General features: G+C 49.3%; 1 protein-coding gene across 1 annotated transcript in view; it reads right to left on the bottom strand.

Moving 5' to 3' along the window:
• Positions 1-21177, bottom strand: part of LOC138370457 (fibroin heavy chain-like) — a 118086-nt gene that overhangs the window by 81701 nt on the left and 15208 nt on the right. Inside the window, exons 5-11 of the mRNA XM_069334826.1 lie at positions 11268-11807; positions 7923-8084; positions 6825-7373; positions 3480-3659; positions 1500-1661; positions 762-950; positions 366-635 (exon numbers count right to left, since the gene is read on the bottom strand). Of these exons, the coding sequence (XP_069190927.1) occupies positions 366-635; positions 762-950; positions 1500-1661; positions 3480-3659; positions 6825-7373; positions 7923-8084; positions 11268-11807 (2052 nt within the window). The remainder of the gene's footprint in view (positions 1-365; positions 636-761; positions 951-1499; positions 1662-3479; positions 3660-6824; positions 7374-7922; positions 8085-11267; positions 11808-21177) is intronic.

The raw sequence follows: 21177 nt of genomic DNA, 5'->3' as shown, positions 1-21177 counted from the left end.
AACACTAGTGTGGCCACTAGCACCATTGCGACCACTACCACTTGTGTGACCACTAGCACCAGTGTGACCATTAACACCAGTGTGACCACTAGCACCAGTGTGACCATTAACACCAGTGTGACCACTAGCACCAGTGTGACCACTAGCACCAGTGTGACCATTAACACCAGTGTGACCACTTGCACCAATGTGACCATTAACAACAGTGTGACCACTTGCACCAGTGTGACCACTATAACAAGTGTAACCACTTGCACCAGTGTGACCACTTGCACAAGTGTTACCACTAACACCAGTGTGACCACTAACACCAGTGTGACCACTAGCACCAGTGTGACCACTAGCACCAGTGTGACCATTAGTACCAGTGTGACCATTAACACCAGTGTGACCACTAGTACCAGTGTGACCTCTAGCACCAGTGTAACCACTAGCACCAGTGTGATCATTAACACCAGTGTGACCATTAACATCAGTGTGACCACTAGTACCAATGTGATCTCTAGCACCAGTGTGATAACTAGCACCAGTGTGATCAATAGCACCAGTGTGATCAATAGCACCAGTGTGACCAATAGCGCCAGAGTGATCACTAGCACCAGTGTGACCACTAGCACCAGTGTGACCACTACCACCTGTGTGACCACTAGCACCAGTGTGACCATTAACACCAGTGTGACCACTACCACCTGTGTGACGACTTGCACCAGTGAGACCACTACCACCTGTGTGACGACTAACACCAGTGTGACCACTAGCACCAGTGTGACCACTAGCACCAGTGTGACCATTAACACCAGTGTGACCATTAACACCAGTGTGACCACTAGTACCAGTGTGACCTCTAGCACCAGTGTAACCACGAGTACCAATGTGACCACTAGCACCAGTGTGATCACTAGCACTAGTAAGACCACTAGCACCAGTGTGATCATTAACACCAGTATGACCTTTAACACCAGTGTGACTACTAGCACCAGTGTGACCACTAGCACCTTTGTGATCACTAGCACCAGTATGACCACTAGCACCATTGTGATAGTTAGCACCAGTGTGATCAATAGCACCAGTATGATCACTAGCACCAGTGTGATCAATAGAACCAGTATGATCAATAGCACCAGTGTGATAGCTAGCACCAGTGTGATCAATAGTAGCAGTATGATCACTAGCACCAGTGTGATCAATAGCACCAGTGTGACCACTAGCACCAGTGTGACCATTAACACCAGTGTGAACATTAACACCAGTGTTACCACTAGCACCAGTGCGACCACTTGCACCAGTGTGAACACTAGCACCAGTGTGACCATTAACACCAGTGTGACCACTAGCACCAGTGTGACCACTAACACCAGTGTGACCACCAGCACCAGTGTGACCACTACCACCAGTGTGACCATTAACACCAGTGTGACAATTAACATCAGTGAGACCACTACCACCTGTGTGACCATTAACACCAGTGTGACCACTAGCACCAGTGTGACCACTAGCACCAGTGTGACCATTAACACCTGTGTGACCATTAACACCAGTGTGACCATCAACACCAGTGTGACCACTATCACCAGTGTTACCATTAACACCTGTGTGACCATTAACACCAGTGTGACCATTAACACCAGTGTGACCATTAACATCAGTGAGACCACTACCACCTGTGTGACCATTAACACCAGTGTGACCATTAACACCAGTGTGACCACTAGCACCAGTATGACCATTAACACCAGTGTGACCATTAACACCATTGCGACCATTAACACCAGTGTGACCACTAGCACCAGTGTGACCATTAACACCAGTGTGACTATTAACACCAGTGTGACTACTAGAACCAGTGTGATCAATAGCACCAGTATGATCACTAGCACCAGTGTGATCAATAGTACTAGTGTGATCAATAGCACCAGTGTGACCACTAGCACCAGTGTGACCATTAACACCAGTGTGAACATTAACACCAGTGTTACCACTAGCACCAGTGCGACCACTTGCACCAGTGTGACCACTAGCACCAGTGTGACCATTAACACCAGTGTGACCACTAGCACCAGTGTGACCGTTAACACCAGTGTGACCACTAGCACCAGTGTGACCACTACCACCTGTGTGACCACTAGCACCAGTGTGACCATTAACACCAGTGTGACCACTAGCTCCAGTGTGACCATTAACACCAGTGTGACCACTAGCACCAGTGTGACCACTAGCACCAGTGTGACCATTAACACCAGTGTGACCATTTGCACCAATGTGACCATTAACAACAGTGTGACCACTTGCACCAGTGTGACCACTAGCACAAGTGTAACCACTTGCACCAGTGTGACCACTTGCACAAGTGTTACCACTAACACCAGTGTGAACACTAGCACAATTGTGACCATTAAGACTAGCGTGACCACTTGCACCAATGTGACCACTAGCACCAGTGTCACCAATAGCACCAGTGTTACCACTAGCACCAGTGTGATAACTAGCACCAGTGTGATCAATAGCACCAGTGTGATCAATAGCACCAGTGTATCCACTAGCACCAGTGTGATAACTAGCACCAGTGTGTCCACTAGCACCAGTGTGATAACTAGCACCAGTGTGATCAATAGCACCAATGTGATCAATAGCACCAGTGTGACCAATTGCGCCAGAGTGATCACTAGCACCAGTGTTACCACTAGCACCAGTGTGACCACTACCACCTGTGTGACCACTAGCACCAGTGTGACCATTAACACCAGTGTGACCACTACCACCTGTGTGACCACTTGCACCAGTGAGAACACTAACACCTGTGTGACCACTTGCACCAGTGAGACCACTACCACCTGTGTGACCACTAACACCAGTGTGACCACTAGCACCAGTGTGACCACTAGCACCAGTGTGACCATTAACACCACTGTGACCATTAACACCAGTGTGACCACTAGTACCAATGTGACCACTAGCACCAGTGTGATCACTAGCACTAGTAAGACCACTAGCACCAGTGTGATCATTAACACCAGTGTGACCTTTAACACCAGTGTGACTACTAGCACCAGTGTGACCACTAGCCCCTTTGTGATCACTAGCACCAGTATGACCACTAGCACCAGCGTTATCATTAACACCAGTGTGACCATTAACACCAGTGAGACCACTACCACCTGTGTGACCATTAACACCAGTGTGACCATTAACACCAGTGTGACCACTAGCACCAGTGTGACCACTAGCACCAGTTTGACCATTAACACCAGTGTGACCATTAACACCAGTGTGACCACTAGCACGAGTGTGACCACTAGCACCAGTGTGACCACTAGCACCAGTGTGACCATTAAATCCAGTGTGACCATTAACACCAGTGTGACCACTAGCACCAGTGTGACCATTAACACTAGTGTGATTATTAACACCAGTGTGACCAGTAACACCAGTGTGACCACTAGCACCAGTGTGACCGTTAACACCAGTGTGACCACTAGCACCAGTGTGACCACTACCACATGGGTGACCACTAGCACCAGTGTGACTACTAGCACCAGTGTGACCACTACCACCGGTGTGACCACTATCACCAGTGTTACCATTAACACCTGTGTGACCATTAACACCAGTGTGACCATTAACACCAGTGTGACCATTAACATCAGTGAGACCACTACCACCTGTGTGACCATTAACACCAGTGTGACCATTAACACCAGTGTGACCACTAGCACCAGTATGACCATTAACACCAGTGTGACCATTAACACCATTGCGACCATTAACACCAGTGTGACCACTAGCACCAGTGTGACCATTAACACCAGTGTGACTATTAACACCAGTGTGACTACTAGAACCAGTGTGATCAATAGCACCAGTATGATCACTAGCACCAGTGTGATCAATAGTACTAGTGTGATCAATAGCACCAGTGTGACCACTAGCACCAGTGTGACCATTAACACCAGTGTGAACATTAACACCAGTGTTACCACTAGCACCAGTGCGACCACTTGCACCAGTGTGACCACTAGCACCAGTGTGACCATTAACACCAGTGTGACCACTAGCACCAGTGTGACCGTTAACACCAGTGTGACCACTAGCACCAGTGTGACCACTACCACCTGTGTGACCACTAGCACCAGTGTGACCATTAACACCAGTGTGACCACTAGCTCCAGTGTGACCATTAACACCAGTGTGACCACTAGCACCAGTGTGACCACTAGCACCAGTGTGACCATTAACACCAGTGTGACCATTTGCACCAATGTGACCATTAACAACAGTGTGACCACTTGCACCAGTGTGACCACTAGCACAAGTGTAACCACTTGCACCAGTGTGACCACTTGCACAAGTGTTACCACTAACACCAGTGTGAACACTAGCACAATTGTGACCATTAAGACTAGCGTGACCACTTGCACCAATGTGACCACTAGCACCAGTGTCACCAATAGCACCAGTGTTACCACTAGCACCAGTGTGATAACTAGCACCAGTGTGATCAATAGCACCAGTGTGATCAATAGCACCAGTGTATCCACTAGCACCAGTGTGATAACTAGCACCAGTGTGTCCACTAGCACCAGTGTGATAACTAGCACCAGTGTGATCAATAGCACCAATGTGATCAATAGCACCAGTGTGACCAATTGCGCCAGAGTGATCACTAGCACCAGTGTTACCACTAGCACCAGTGTGACCACTACCACCTGTGTGACCACTAGCACCAGTGTGACCATTAACACCAGTGTGACCACTACCACCTGTGTGACCACTTGCACCAGTGAGAACACTAACACCTGTGTGACCACTTGCACCAGTGAGACCACTACCACCTGTGTGACCACTAACACCAGTGTGACCACTAGCACCAGTGTGACCACTAGCACCAGTGTGACCATTAACACCACTGTGACCATTAACACCAGTGTGACCACTAGTACCAATGTGACCACTAGCACCAGTGTGATCACTAGCACTAGTAAGACCACTAGCACCAGTGTGATCATTAACACCAGTGTGACCTTTAACACCAGTGTGACTACTAGCACCAGTGTGACCACTAGCCCCTTTGTGATCACTAGCACCAGTATGACCACTAGCACCAGCGTTATCATTAACACCAGTGTGACCATTAACACCAGTGAGACCACTACCACCTGTGTGACCATTAACACCAGTGTGACCATTAACACCAGTGTGACCACTAGCACCAGTGTGACCACTAGCACCAGTTTGACCATTAACACCAGTGTGACCATTAACACCAGTGTGACCACTAGCACGAGTGTGACCACTAGCACCAGTGTGACCACTAGCACCAGTGTGACCATTAAATCCAGTGTGACCATTAACACCAGTGTGACCACTAGCACCAGTGTGACCATTAACACTAGTGTGATTATTAACACCAGTGTGACCAGTAACACCAGTGTGACCACTAGCACCAGTGTGACCGTTAACACCAGTGTGACCACTAGCACCAGTGTGACCACTACCACATGGGTGACCACTAGCACCAGTGTGACTACTAGCACCAGTGTGACCACTACCACCGGTGTGACCACTAGCACCAGTGTGACCATTAACACCAGTGTGACCACTACCACCTGTGTGACCACTTGCACCAGTGAGAAGACTACCGCCTGTGTGACCACTTGCACCAGTGAGACCACTACCACCTGTGTGACCATTAACACCAGTGTGACCACTAACACCAGTGTGACCACTAGCACCAGTGTGACCACTAGCACCAGTGTGACCATTAACACTAGTGTGACCATTAACACCAGTGTGACCACTACCACCTGTGTGACCACTAACACCAGTGTGGGCACTAGCACCAGTGTGACCACTAGCACCAGTGTGACCATTAACACCAGTGTGACCATTAACACCAGTGTGACCACTAGTACCAGTGTGGCCTCTAGCACCAGTGTGACCACTAGCACAAGTGTGATCATTAACACCAGTGTGACCATTAACACCAGTGTGACCACTAGTACTAGTGTGACCTCTAGCACCAGTGTGACCACTAGCACCAGTGTGATCACTAGCACTAGTAAGACCACTAGCACCAGTGTGATCATTAACACCAGTGTGACCACTAGCACCAGTGTGACCACTAGCACCTTTGTGATCACTAGCACCAGTATGACCACTAGCACCAGTGTGATCATTAACACCAGTGTGACCATTAACACCAGTGAGACCACTACCACCTGTGTGACCATTAACACCAGTGTGACTATTAACACCAGTGTGACCACTAGCACCAGTGTGACCACTAGCACCAGTTTGACCATTAACACTAGTGTGACCATTAACACCAGTGTGACCACTAGCACGAGTGTGACCACTAGCACCAGTGTGACCACTAGCACCAGTGTGACCATTAAATTCAGTGTGACCATTAACACCAGTGTGACCACTAGCACCAGTGTGACCATTAACACTAGTGTGATTATTAACACCAGTGTGACCAGTAACACTAGTGTGACCACTAGCACCAGTGTGACCGTTAACACCAGTTTGACCACTAGCACCAGTGTGACCACTTGCACCAGTGTGACCAACACCAGTGTGACCACTAGCACCAGTGTGACCATTAACACCAGTGTGACCACTAGCACCAGTGTGACCAATAACATCAGTGTGACCACTTGCACCAGTGTAACCACTTGCACCAGTGTGACCACTTGCACCAGTGTGACCACTAGCATCAGTGTGACCATTAACACCAGTGTGACCACTTGCACCAATGTGACCACTATTACCAGTGTGACCATTAACACCAGTGTGACCACTAGTACCAGTGTGACCTCTAGCACCAGTGTGATAACTAGCACCAGTGTGATCAATAGCACCAGTGTGATCAATAGCACCAGTGTGACCAATTGCGCCAGAGTGATCACTAGCACCAGTGTGACCACTAGCGCCAGTGTGACCACTACCACCTGTGTGACCACTAGCACCAGTGTTACCATTAACACCAGTGTGACCACTACCACCTGTGTGACCACTTGCACCAGTGAGAACACTGCCACCTGTGTGACCACTAACACCAGTGTGACCACTAGCACCAGTGTGACCACTAGCACCAGTGTGACCATTAACACCAGTGTGACCATTAACACCAGTGTGACCACTAGTACCAGTGTGACCTCTAGCACCAGTGTAACCACTAGCACCAGTGTGATCATTAACACCAGTGTGACCATTAACACCAGTGTGACCATTAACACCAGTGTGACCACTAGTACCAGTGTGACCTCTAGCACCAGTGTAACCACGAGTACCAATGTGACCACTAGCACCAGTGTGATCACTAGCACTAGTAAGACCACTAGCACCAGTGTGATCATTAACACCAGTATGACCTTTAACACCAGTGTGACTACTAGCACCAGTGTGACCACTAGCACCTTTGTGATCACTAGCACCAGTATGACCACTAGCACCATTGTGATAGTTAGCACCAGTGTGATCAATAGCACCAGTATGATCACTAGCACCAGTGTGATCAATAGAACCAGTATGATCAATAGCACCAGTGTGATAGCTAGCACCAGTGTGATCAATAGTAGCAGTATGATCACTAGCACCAGTGTGATCAATAGCACCAGTGTGACCACTAGCACCAGTGTGACCATTAACACCAGTGTGAACATTAACACCAGTGTTACCACTAGCACCAGTGCGACCACTTGCACCAGTGTGAACACTAGCACCAGTGTGACCATTAACACCAGTGTGACCACTAGCACCAGTGTGACCACTAACACCAGTGTGACCACCAGCACCAGTGTGACCACTACCACCAGTGTGACCATTAACACCAGTGTGACAATTAACATCAGTGAGACCACTACCACCTGTGTGACCATTAACACCAGTGTGACCACTAGCACCAGTGTGACCACTAGCACCAGTGTGACCATTAACACCTGTGTGACCATTAACACCAGTGTGACCATCAACACCAGTGTGACCACTATCACCAGTGTTACCATTAACACCTGTGTGACCATTAACACCAGTGTGACCATTAACACCAGTGTGACCATTAACATCAGTGAGACCACTACCACCTGTGTGACCATTAACACCAGTGTGACCATTAACACCAGTGTGACCACTAGCACCAGTATGACCATTAACACCAGTGTGACCATTAACACCATTGCGACCATTAACACCAGTGTGACCACTAGCACCAGTGTGACCATTAACACCAGTGTGACTATTAACACCAGTGTGACTACTAGAACCAGTGTGATCAATAGCACCAGTATGATCACTAGCACCAGTGTGATCAATAGTACTAGTGTGATCAATAGCACCAGTGTGACCACTAGCACCAGTGTGACCATTAACACCAGTGTGAACATTAACACCAGTGTTACCACTAGCACCAGTGCGACCACTTGCACCAGTGTGACCACTAGCACCAGTGTGACCATTAACACCAGTGTGACCACTAGCACCAGTGTGACCGTTAACACCAGTGTGACCACTAGCACCAGTGTGACCACTACCACCTGTGTGACCACTAGCACCAGTGTGACCATTAACACCAGTGTGACCACTAGCTCCAGTGTGACCATTAACACCAGTGTGACCACTAGCACCAGTGTGACCACTAGCACCAGTGTGACCATTAACACCAGTGTGACCATTTGCACCAATGTGACCATTAACAACAGTGTGACCACTTGCACCAGTGTGACCACTAGCACAAGTGTAACCACTTGCACCAGTGTGACCACTTGCACAAGTGTTACCACTAACACCAGTGTGAACACTAGCACAATTGTGACCATTAAGACTAGCGTGACCACTTGCACCAATGTGACCACTAGCACCAGTGTCACCAATAGCACCAGTGTTACCACTAGCACCAGTGTGATAACTAGCACCAGTGTGATCAATAGCACCAGTGTGATCAATAGCACCAGTGTATCCACTAGCACCAGTGTGATAACTAGCACCAGTGTGTCCACTAGCACCAGTGTGATAACTAGCACCAGTGTGATCAATAGCACCAATGTGATCAATAGCACCAGTGTGACCAATTGCGCCAGAGTGATCACTAGCACCAGTGTTACCACTAGCACCAGTGTGACCACTACCACCTGTGTGACCACTAGCACCAGTGTGACCATTAACACCAGTGTGACCACTACCACCTGTGTGACCACTTGCACCAGTGAGAACACTAACACCTGTGTGACCACTTGCACCAGTGAGACCACTACCACCTGTGTGACCACTAACACCAGTGTGACCACTAGCACCAGTGTGACCACTAGCACCAGTGTGACCATTAACACCACTGTGACCATTAACACCAGTGTGACCACTAGTACCAATGTGACCACTAGCACCAGTGTGATCACTAGCACTAGTAAGACCACTAGCACCAGTGTGATCATTAACACCAGTGTGACCTTTAACACCAGTGTGACTACTAGCACCAGTGTGACCACTAGCCCCTTTGTGATCACTAGCACCAGTATGACCACTAGCACCAGCGTTATCATTAACACCAGTGTGACCATTAACACCAGTGAGACCACTACCACCTGTGTGACCATTAACACCAGTGTGACCATTAACACCAGTGTGACCACTAGCACCAGTGTGACCACTAGCACCAGTTTGACCATTAACACCAGTGTGACCATTAACACCAGTGTGACCACTAGCACGAGTGTGACCACTAGCACCAGTGTGACCACTAGCACCAGTGTGACCATTAAATCCAGTGTGACCATTAACACCAGTGTGACCACTAGCACCAGTGTGACCATTAACACTAGTGTGATTATTAACACCAGTGTGACCAGTAACACCAGTGTGACCACTAGCACCAGTGTGACCGTTAACACCAGTGTGACCACTAGCACCAGTGTGACCACTACCACATGGGTGACCACTAGCACCAGTGTGACTACTAGCACCAGTGTGACCACTACCACCGGTGTGACCACTAGCACCAGTGTGACCATTAACACCAGTGTGACCACTACCACCTGTGTGACCACTTGCACCAGTGAGAAGACTACCGCCTGTGTGACCACTTGCACCAGTGAGACCACTACCACCTGTGTGACCATTAACACCAGTGTGACCACTAACACCAGTGTGACCACTAGCACCAGTGTGACCACTAGCACCAGTGTGACCATTAACACTAGTGTGACCATTAACACCAGTGTGACCACTACCACCTGTGTGACCACTAACACCAGTGTGGGCACTAGCACCAGTGTGACCACTAGCACCAGTGTGACCATTAACACCAGTGTGACCATTAACACCAGTGTGACCACTAGTACCAGTGTGGCCTCTAGCACCAGTGTGACCACTAGCACAAGTGTGATCATTAACACCAGTGTGACCATTAACACCAGTGTGACCACTAGTACTAGTGTGACCTCTAGCACCAGTGTGACCACTAGCACCAGTGTGATCACTAGCACTAGTAAGACCACTAGCACCAGTGTGATCATTAACACCAGTGTGACCACTAGCACCAGTGTGACCACTAGCACCTTTGTGATCACTAGCACCAGTATGACCACTAGCACCAGTGTGATCATTAACACCAGTGTGACCATTAACACCAGTGAGACCACTACCACCTGTGTGACCATTAACACCAGTGTGACTATTAACACCAGTGTGACCACTAGCACCAGTGTGACCACTAGCACCAGTTTGACCATTAACACTAGTGTGACCATTAACACCAGTGTGACCACTAGCACGAGTGTGACCACTAGCACCAGTGTGACCACTAGCACCAGTGTGACCATTAAATTCAGTGTGACCATTAACACCAGTGTGACCACTAGCACCAGTGTGCCCATTAACACTAGTGTGATTATTAACACCAGTGTGACCAGTAACACTAGTGTGACCACTAGCACCAGTGTGACCGTTAACACCAGTTTGACCACTAGCACCAGTGTGACCACTTGCACCAGTGTGACCAACACCAGTGTGACCACTAGCACCAGTGTGACCATTAACACCAGTGTGACCACTAGCACCAGTGTGACCAATAACATCAGTGTGACCACTTGCACCAGTGTAACCACTTGCACCAGTGTGACCACTTGCACCAGTGTGACCACTAGCATCAGTGTGACCATTAACACCAGTGTGACCACTTGCACCAATGTGACCACTATTACCAGTGTGACCATTAACACCAGTGTGACCACTAGTACCAGTGTGACCTCTAGCACCAGTGTGATAACTAGCACCAGTGTGATCAATAGCACCAGTGTGATCAATAGCACCAGTGTGACCAATTGCGCCAGAGTGATCACTAGCACCAGTGTGACCACTAGCGCCAGTGTGACCACTACCACCTGTGTGACCACTAGCACCAGTGTTACCATTAACACCAGTGTGACCACTACCACCTGTGTGACCACTTGCACCAGTGAGAACACTGCCACCTGTGTGACCACTAACACCAGTGTGACCACTAGCACCAGTGTGACCACTAGCACCAGTGTGACCATTAACACCAGTGTGACCATTAACACCAGTGTGACCACTAGTACCAGTGTGACCTCTAGCACCAGTGTAACCACTAGCACCAGTGTGATCATTAACACCAGTGTGACCATTAACACCAGTGTGACCACTAGTACCAATGTGACCTCTAGCACCAGTGTGATAACTAGCACCAGTGTGATCAATAGCACCAGTGTGATCAATAGCACCAGTGTGACCAATAGCGCCAGAGTGATCACTATCACCAGTGTGATCACTAGCACCAGTGTGACCACTACCACCTGTGTGACCACTAGCACCAGTGTGACCATTAACACCAGTGTGACCACAACCACCTGTGTGACCACTTGCACCAGTGAGACCACTACCACCTGTGTGACCACTAACACCAGTGTGACCACTAGCACCAGTGTGACCACTAGCACCAGTGTGACCATTAACACCAGTGTGACCATTAACACCAGTGTGACCACTAGTACCAGTGTGACCTCTAGCACCAGTGTAACCACTAGCACCAGTGTGATCATTAACACCAGTGTGACCATTAACACCAGTGTGACCACTAGTACCAATGTGACCACTAGCACCAGTGTGATCACTAGCACTAGTAAGACCACTAGCACCAGTGTGATCACTAACACCAGTGTGACCATTAACACCAGTGTGACCATTAACACCAGTGTGACCACTAGTACCAGTGTGACCTCTAGCACCAGTGTAACCACTAGCACCAGTGTGATCATTAACACCAGTGTGACCATTAACACCAGTGTGATCACTAGCACCAGTATGACCACTAGCACCAGTGTGATCATTAACACCAGTGTGACCATTAACACCAGTGACACCACTACCACCTGTGTGACCATTAACACCAGTGTGACCATTAACACCAGTGTGACCACTAGCACAAGTGTGACCACTAGCTCCAGTTTGACCATTAACACCAGTGTGACCATTAACACCAGTGTGACCACTAGCACGAGTGTGACCACTAGCAAAAGTGTGACCACTAGCACCAGTGTGACCATTAAATCCAGTGTGACCATTAACACCAGTGTGACCACTAGCACAAGTGTGACCATTAACACTAGTGTGATTATTAACACCAGTGTGACCAGTAACACCAGTGTGACCACTAGCACCAGTGTGACCATTAACACCAGTTTGACCACTAGCACCAGTGTGACCACTTGCACCAGTGCGACCAACAACACCAGTGTGACCACTAGCACCAGTGTGACCATTAAAACCAGTGTGACCACTAGCACCAGTGTGACCATTAACTCCAGTGTGACCACTTGCACCAGTGTAACCACTTGCACCATTGTGACCACTTGCACCAGTGTGACCACTAACAGTGTGACCACTAGCACCAGTGTGACCATTAACACCAGTGTGACCACTTGCACCAATGTGACCACTATTACCAGTGTCACCACTAGCACCAGTGTGACCACTAGCACCAGTGTGACCACTAGGACCAGTGTGACCACTAGCACCAGTGTGACCATTAACACCAGTGTGACCACTAGCACCAGTGTGACCACTTGCACCAGTGTTAGCACTTGCACCAGTGTGACCACTTGCACCAGTGTGACCACTAGCACCAGTGTGACCATTAGCACCAGTGTGACCACTTGCACCAATGTGACCACTAGCACCAGTGTGACCACTAGCACCAGTGTGACTGTTACGGCCCTCTCGGGTCGCAACCGGGTTCTTTCTCTGATGTTGTTAGAGGTAGGGTGTCCGACCCCAAGCTAATATTGGCTTTCAAGGGATGTGATCCGTAACGCAAGTAAATTAAAGGGGAAGGGAAATAAAGGCAAAAAAACTTAATAATATAATTAACACAGTCACCATAAATAATATAAAAGGAGATTACAGGGGGGGGGGGGTATAAACACTAGAATGTTCAACTTTGTCTTCTACTGAAGACTCTGGACGTTCACGGTGCTCACGATGCTAAGCTCTTGGTGTTCTTGTGGCTTCACTACGAATCCTTCGATCCTCTCGAGTCTACCCTGGCCACAGGCCAGCCAAATCACAGTTCCACTGGGGGCACTGTCGTGGAGGCCATCAACCACAAGTCCAGCCGGTAGCTGGCAGGTTCCAAATCAGCGACGCTGGTTAGGCCACTCCACGATCGATACTAAGGTCGCGAACCCTAGTCAGGAGCCTCGTGTGATCCCACAGACCACTCTCCTTGCCACAACACCCCAGTGGTCAAGCGTCTCCACCAGTCAGTCCCGGGTACGACGATCCCTCAACTGCCACGTCACAGGCAGGGTAACACCACAGTGTTCATCCGGGGGGGCGACTCACAGCTGCTGCAGCAAACACTTGGAGACAAGTCGGCTGCCTTGGGTAGACTGATCCAACGCTCGTTACAGCAGTCCCAGGTCGACTCTGTAATCAAACACGTCATCAGTGAGAGGGACACTCTAGGGAACCTCACTTACAGGCTTAGACACAAACGCCCGACGTATCCACAACATAGATGGCGTTGCTGTCTAAGCTTCACCTCACCAGAGGTCAGCAGCGGCTGTGTTATGGGCTGACCCGGACGGGAAACTAGCCCTTGTGGCTGGTATTTCCTGTCCTCACTTGATGGCGCCGTCCATTTGGAGGGGGTTTCGGGAGCTGACCCACAGATGGCGTGGTCGTCACTGCTCCGTGCTCGGACGTTGGGCTCGGGTCCGTAACACCTCCCCACCAAAAAGAATTTGGTTTGGGTTTCTAAAAAGAAAAACACAAATTAAATTAGTACGTGGATACAACTTCACACGAACTCACGTACTCTAAGAACTGGAATCGCTAGGATGTCTTGTCCACAGAACTGTCCGAACGGGAAACTCTGGCATGAAGGAAACTTGTAGATGAAAGGCAATGACCTGCCTGATGTGATCTTCCAAACCTCCACTGCGATGTTAATGCGGAGCATAATCTCACCTCTCTCGAGTAAGGATGGGTACAGACACGATCCGGGGTGAATCGACACTTCCCTGTGTCGTGGCACCGATGATGGCTGATCACAGACGGCATTTCTAGTACCGGTCCGGTAGTCCTTCAGGGAGACGGGAAGCTGGAATACAGGGGTCTGATAATTTAGAGTGACAGCGACAATGGGTAAGTCAATACTTACTGCATACTCGCATACTAGGCCCACACCTAGTTCCCACAGAGCTGCTTGTACACCGAAGATGGCATTCGCTCTGCCACCGTCAGGTCGACCAACGTTCCGTATAATGCTGCATCCAGGGTCAGCAATCACACGGGGGGTGTCAACCTGTCGAAAACAGTCACTCATAATATCACATCTCGTACCTCCTGTATCTACCATCACCTTCCAGGTCCCTCCTTTGACTGCAACACTCGCAGTGCAAATCGCCAATCCCTGGGATCTTTTCACGATGTTCAAGGGAGCCATCATCTGTCGGGTCGTCCACTGGTCCTTACTAAGAACACACACGAGAATAAAACAAAACACCGCTAAGAAACATTTGGTTAACTTAGGGACAAGTTTCATGAGCTTGTAATGTCCATAACCGGCTATATCCATTAGCCTGGTTCGGACCGAAGAGGGCACTAGAACTTTCGTACATACCTCACATACCTCCGACGTCTGGGGAATCTCTGGCCGGTTCAATGAACGCTGTACCTTGCCATATTGCAAGTACTCAGGTGCCTTCACTCCAGACTCTTTGGTATCCGTGGGTGCTTGTACACGAGACCTCTCTTCATGCTCAGTTGCCTCTGCCAGCGTAACCTCATGTTCCTTATTGGGAGAAGAATCAGGAGACTCTGCTAGAAAACTGTAGACTCTGTCGTCAATCTGTAGGCGAGAGGAAGGATTAAACATTTTATCTGATTCCGGGTCTGACTGTACCTGGATTTTACCACTGCCTGCTGTTACCTCTGTATTTGCTGTTCCGGCTGACTCGTCCGTGACCTTGGGAAGATTGTTGCTCCAATCTGTCACCAAGTCGTTGGCTAGTACCACGTCAATCCCAGCTATAGGCAAGGCATCGACTACTGCCAACGCACATGTGCCGCTGAAGTAAGGCGAGTCGAGATGTACCGGCACTAAGGGGGCGACATACTGCGTCCTAGGAAACCCGACTAGGACAACCTTTTGTCTCCTATCCACACTCACTCCCTCGGGTAACGAGCTACTCACGATCAGGGACTGGGCTGCTCCACTATCTCTGAGCACTACAACAGATCTACCAGTATGACCACTCGATACATACCCGCTTGAAGTGTGAGGGGAAAACAATCTGGATTCTTCCTGACTAGTCATCCGGGACGGGGTTCCCTCTGGTGGTGTCACACAGCTTACTAACATCACCTCTCTACGAGCGCCGCTACCTCTTCTGCCTCGGCACATAGCAGCTACGTGCCCTTTCTGCCCACAAGTCCAGCACACCATATTCCTCCTCGGACTCCGGTGTTTCGGACTGTTAGGACTGGTCCTTCGAGGGCTACTTGGGGGCGTCTTCTCAGCGCTTCGTGGGACGGGTCTCTCCTCTTCGTCATGACGAGGTTTGTCAAACCGGCGTTGGTAATTCCTCGGGACGTACTTAGCAGAAGGCCTATGCGTCAGGATGTATTCCTCAGCCATGGTGGCTGCCGCACTCAAGGTCTCCACCTGCTGCTCCTCTAAGTACATCTTTAGATCTCCAGACAGACAGTCTTTGAAGTCCTCTAACAGTATGAGCTGCTCGAGGTCTTCTTTGGTCTCCACCTTTCGAGAGGCACACCATTCCTGGAAAAGTCGCTCCTTGATAGTGGCGAATTAGGTGAAAGTGTGCTTCGAAGTCTTTTCCAGGTTCCTGAACGTCTGCCTGTAAGCCGCAGGTACCAATTGGTACGCCATGAGCACTACCTTCTTCACCTTGTCATAATCGCCGGAGTCGTCAAGGGACAACGTGGAGTAGGCGATTTGGGCCTTCCCAGTCAAGACTGACTGTATCATGATGGCCCAATTCTCCCTTGGCCACTCCAAAGAGGCAGCGACTTTCTCGAAGGCCGCGAAGAACTTCGACACTTCCTTCTCATTGAATTTTGGGACCATTTTGATGGTCCTCACCGGATCGAAAATACTTGTGTCCGTCGTTTGCCTCCGACCACCGCCTAACCGCAATACTTCTAGCTCATGTTGTCTCTCTCTTTCCTCTCTGTCCCGTCGTTCTTGCCTGTCTCGTTCTTTTTCTCGTTCTTCTCTTTCTCTTTCTCGTTCTTCTCTCTCTCTTTTCTCTTCTCTTTCTCGCTCTTCTCTTTCTCTTTCTCGTTCTTCTCTTTCTCGTTTCTCTGCTCTTTCTCGCTCTTCTCTTCTTTCTTCTCGTTCTAATTCTAAACGCCTAGTCTCTAATTCTTTTCCTAATCTCTCTCTTTCCATTTCTTGTCTCGCTCTTTCCATTTCTTGTCTCGCTCTTTCCATTTCTAATTTCTTATCTTCTCTCTCTAGCTTTCTCCTCTCTCTCTTTAGCGATTTCTAGCTTTTTCCATTCTATTTCACGATGGATCTCTAGTTCACGCATTTTCACAGTAAGTAAACTTATATTTAGTTCACTTTCATCACTTTCGACGTCACTGCTCTTACCTTCCCTTTCAGTGGAAGCTATCTCGTCACCTTCTTTTATACTATGTGTCTCGCCTTCCTGTTTTTCTTCGGCCTTCAAATGCCGGTGAACCTTGGACAAGATCTCCACACGGGAATCACTGGCACGAATCTTGATCTCCAGGTAGGCACTCACCAGTACGAGTTCCTGTTTGCCCAGATATTTTAATCTGGCAAGACAGTCCTCCCTGTTCAGAAAAGCCTGAACATCGTCCAGATCGTCGATGGTCGATTTTTCTGCCATCGTCACCGAGATGGAACACTAGCACTTAACACACCGCTTTCACTTTAGCACTTAACGCACCGAGTACTGTTCTACGTCAATATTGCACTTTATCGCAACAAACACTGCACTTGCCAATATTGCACGTAATTACTCCAGGCACCGCACTACACAATACTGCACTTAATCACAGCGAGCACCTCGCACTACACAATATTGCACTGAATCACTCTGAGCACCGCACTACACAATATTGCACTTAATCACAGCGAGCACCGCACTGCACAATATTGCACTTAGTCACTCCGAGCACCGCACAGGACGTATAACGTCCTAATAGTCACACACAGGGGGAATTATTTACAGGGATTACGCCACTTCACCACCCCTGTCAAACATACTTGACAAGGGGTCGGATCCCGCTGGGGATGCCAATTATGTTACGGCGCTCTCGGGTCGCAACCGGGTTCTTTCTCTGATGTTGTTAGAGGTAGGGTATCCGGCCCCAAGCTAATAGTGGCTTTCAAGGGATGTGATCCGTAATGCAAGTAAATTAAAGGGGAAGGGAAATAAAGGCAAAAAAACTTAATAATATAATTAACACCGTCACCATAAATAATATAAAAGAAGATTACATGGGGGGGGGGTATAAACACTAGAATGTTCAACTTTGTCTTCTACTGAAGACTCTGGACGTTCACGGTGCTCACGATGCTAAGCTCTTGGTGCTCTTGTGGCTTCACTACGCATCCTTCGATCCTCTCGAGTCTACCCTGGCCACAGGCCAGCCAAATCACAGTTCCACTGGGGGCACCGTCGTGGAGGCCATCAACCACAAGTCCAGCCGGTAGCTGGCAGGTTCCAAATCAGCGACGCTGGTTAGGCCATTCCACGATCGATACTAAGGTCGCGAACCCTAGTCAGGAGCCTCGTGTGATCCCACAGACCACTCTCTTTGCCACAACACCCCAGTGGTCAAGCGTCTCCACCAGTCAGTCCCGGGTACGACGATCCCTCAACTGCCACGTCACAGGCAGGGTAACACCACAGTGTTCATCCGGGGGGGCGACTCACAGCTGCTGCAGCAAACACTTGGAAACAAGTCGGCTGCCTTGGGTAGACTGATCCAACGCTCGTTACAGCAGTGCCAGGTCGACTCTGTAATCAAACACGTCATCAGTGAGAGGGACACTCTAGGGCACCTCACTTACAGGCTTAGACACAAACGCCCGACGTATCCACAACATAGATGGCGTTGCTGTCTAAGCTCCACCTCACCAGAGGTCAGCAGTGGCTGTGTTATGGGCTGACCCGGACGGGAAACTAGCCCTTGTGGCTGGTATTTCCTGTCCTCACTTGATGGCGCCGTCCATTTGGAGGGGGTTTCGGGAGCTGACCCACAGATGGCGTGGTCGTCACTGCTCCGTGCTCGGACGTTGGGCTCGGGTCCGTAACAGTGACCACTAGCACCAGTGTGACCATTAACACCAGTGTGACCACTCGCACCAATGTGACCACTAGTACCAGTGTCACCATTAGCACCAGAGTGACCACAAGCACAAGTGACAATTAACACCATGGTGACCACTTGCACCAATGTGACCACTTGCACCAGTGTGACCACTAGCACCATTGTGATAGTTAGCACCAGTGTGATCAATAGCACCAGTATGATCACTAGCACCAGTGTGATCAATAGAACCAGTATGATCAATAGCACCAGTGTGATAGCTAGCACCAGTGTGATCAATAGCACCAGTATGATCACTAGCACCAGTGTGATCAATAGCACCAGTGTGATCAATAGCACCAGTGTGACCACTAGCACCAGTGTGACCATTAACACCAGAGTGAACATTAACACCAGTGTTACCACTAGCACCAGTGCGACCACTTGCACCAGTGTGACCACTAGCACCAGTGTGACCATTAACACCAGTGTGAAAACTAGCACCAGTGTGACCACTAACATCAGTGTGACCACTACCACCTGTGTGACCACTTGCACCAGTGAGACCACTACCACCTGTGTGACCACTAACACCAGTGTGACCACTAGCACCAGTGTGACCACTAGCACCAGTGTGACCATTAACACCAGTGTGACCATTAACACCAGTGTGACCACTAGTACCAGTGTGACCTCTAGCACCAGTGTAACCACTAGCACCAGTGTGATCATTAACACCAGTGTGACCATTAACACCAGTGTGACCACTAGTACCAATGTGACCACTAGCACCAGTGTGATCACTAGCACTAGTAAGACCACTAGCACCAGTGTGATCACTAACACCAGTGTGACCATTAACACCAGTGTGACCATTAACACCAGTGTGACCACTAGTACCAGTGTGACCTCTAGCACCAGTGTAACCACTAGCACCAGTGTGATCATTAACACCAGTGTGACCATTAACACCAGTGTGATCACTAGCACCAGTATGACCACTAGCACCAGTGTGATCATTAACACCAGTGTGACCATTAACACCAGTGACACCACTACCACCTGTGTGACCATTAACACCAGTGTGACCATTAACACCAGTGTGACCACTAGCACAAGTGTGACCACTAGCTCCAGTTTGACCATTAACACCAGTGTGACCACTAGCACGAGTGTGACCACTAGCAAAAGTGTGACCACTAGCACCAGTGTGACCATTAAATCCAGTGTGACCATTAACACCAGTGTGACCACTAGCACAAGTGTGACCATTAACACTAGTGTGATTATTAACACCAGTGTGACCAGTAACACCAGTGTGACCACTAGCACCAGTGTGACCATTAACACCAGTTTGACCACTAGCACCAGTGTGACCACTTGCACCAGTGCGACCAACAACACCAGTGTGACCACTAGCACCAGTGTGACCATTAACACCAGTGTGACCACTAGCACCAGTGTGACCATTAACTCCAGTGTGACCACTTGCACCAGTGTAACCACTTGCACCAGTGTGACCACTTGCACCAGTGTGACCACTAACAGTGTGACCACTAGCACCAGTGTGACCATTAACACCAGTGTGACCACTTGCACCAATGTGACCACTATTACCAGTGTCACCACTAGCACCAGTGTGACCACTAGCACCAGTGTGACCACTAGGACCAGTGTGACCACTAGCACCAGTGTGACCATTAACACCAGTGTGACCACTAGCACCAGTGTGACCATTAATACCAGTGTGACCACTTGCACCAGTGTTAGCACTTGCACCAGTGTGACCACTTGCACCAGTGTGACCACTAGCACCAGTGTGACCACTAGCACCAGTGTGACCATTAGCACCAGTGTGACCACTTGCACCAATGTGACCACTAGCACCAGTGTGACCACTAGCACCAGTGTGACTGTTACGGCCCTCTCGGGTCGCAACCGGGTTCTTTCTCTGATGTTGTTAGAGGTAGGGTGTCCGACCCCAAGCTAATATTGGCTTTCAAGGGATGTGATCCGTAACGCAAGTAAATTAAAGGGGAAGGGAAATAAAGGCAAAAAAACTTAATAATATAATTAACACAGTCACCATAAATAATATAAAAGGAGATTACAGGGGGGGGGGGGTATAAACACTAGAATGTTCAACTTTGTCTTCTACTGAAGACTCTGGACGTTCACGGTGCTCACGATGCTAAGCTCTTGGTGTTCTTGTGGCTTCACTACGAATCCTTCGATCCTCTCGAGTCTACCCTGGCCACAGGCCAGCCAAATCACAGTTCCACTGGGGGCACTGTCGTGGAGGCCATCAACCACAAGTCCAGCCGGTAGCTGGCAGGTTCCAAATCAGCGACG

This window comes from Procambarus clarkii, chromosome 32, assembly GCF_040958095.1.
Source record: "Procambarus clarkii isolate CNS0578487 chromosome 32, FALCON_Pclarkii_2.0, whole genome shotgun sequence".
NCBI lineage: Eukaryota > Metazoa > Arthropoda > Malacostraca > Decapoda > Cambaridae > Procambarus > Procambarus clarkii.
This window is presented reverse-complemented; position numbering and strand designations above follow the sequence as displayed.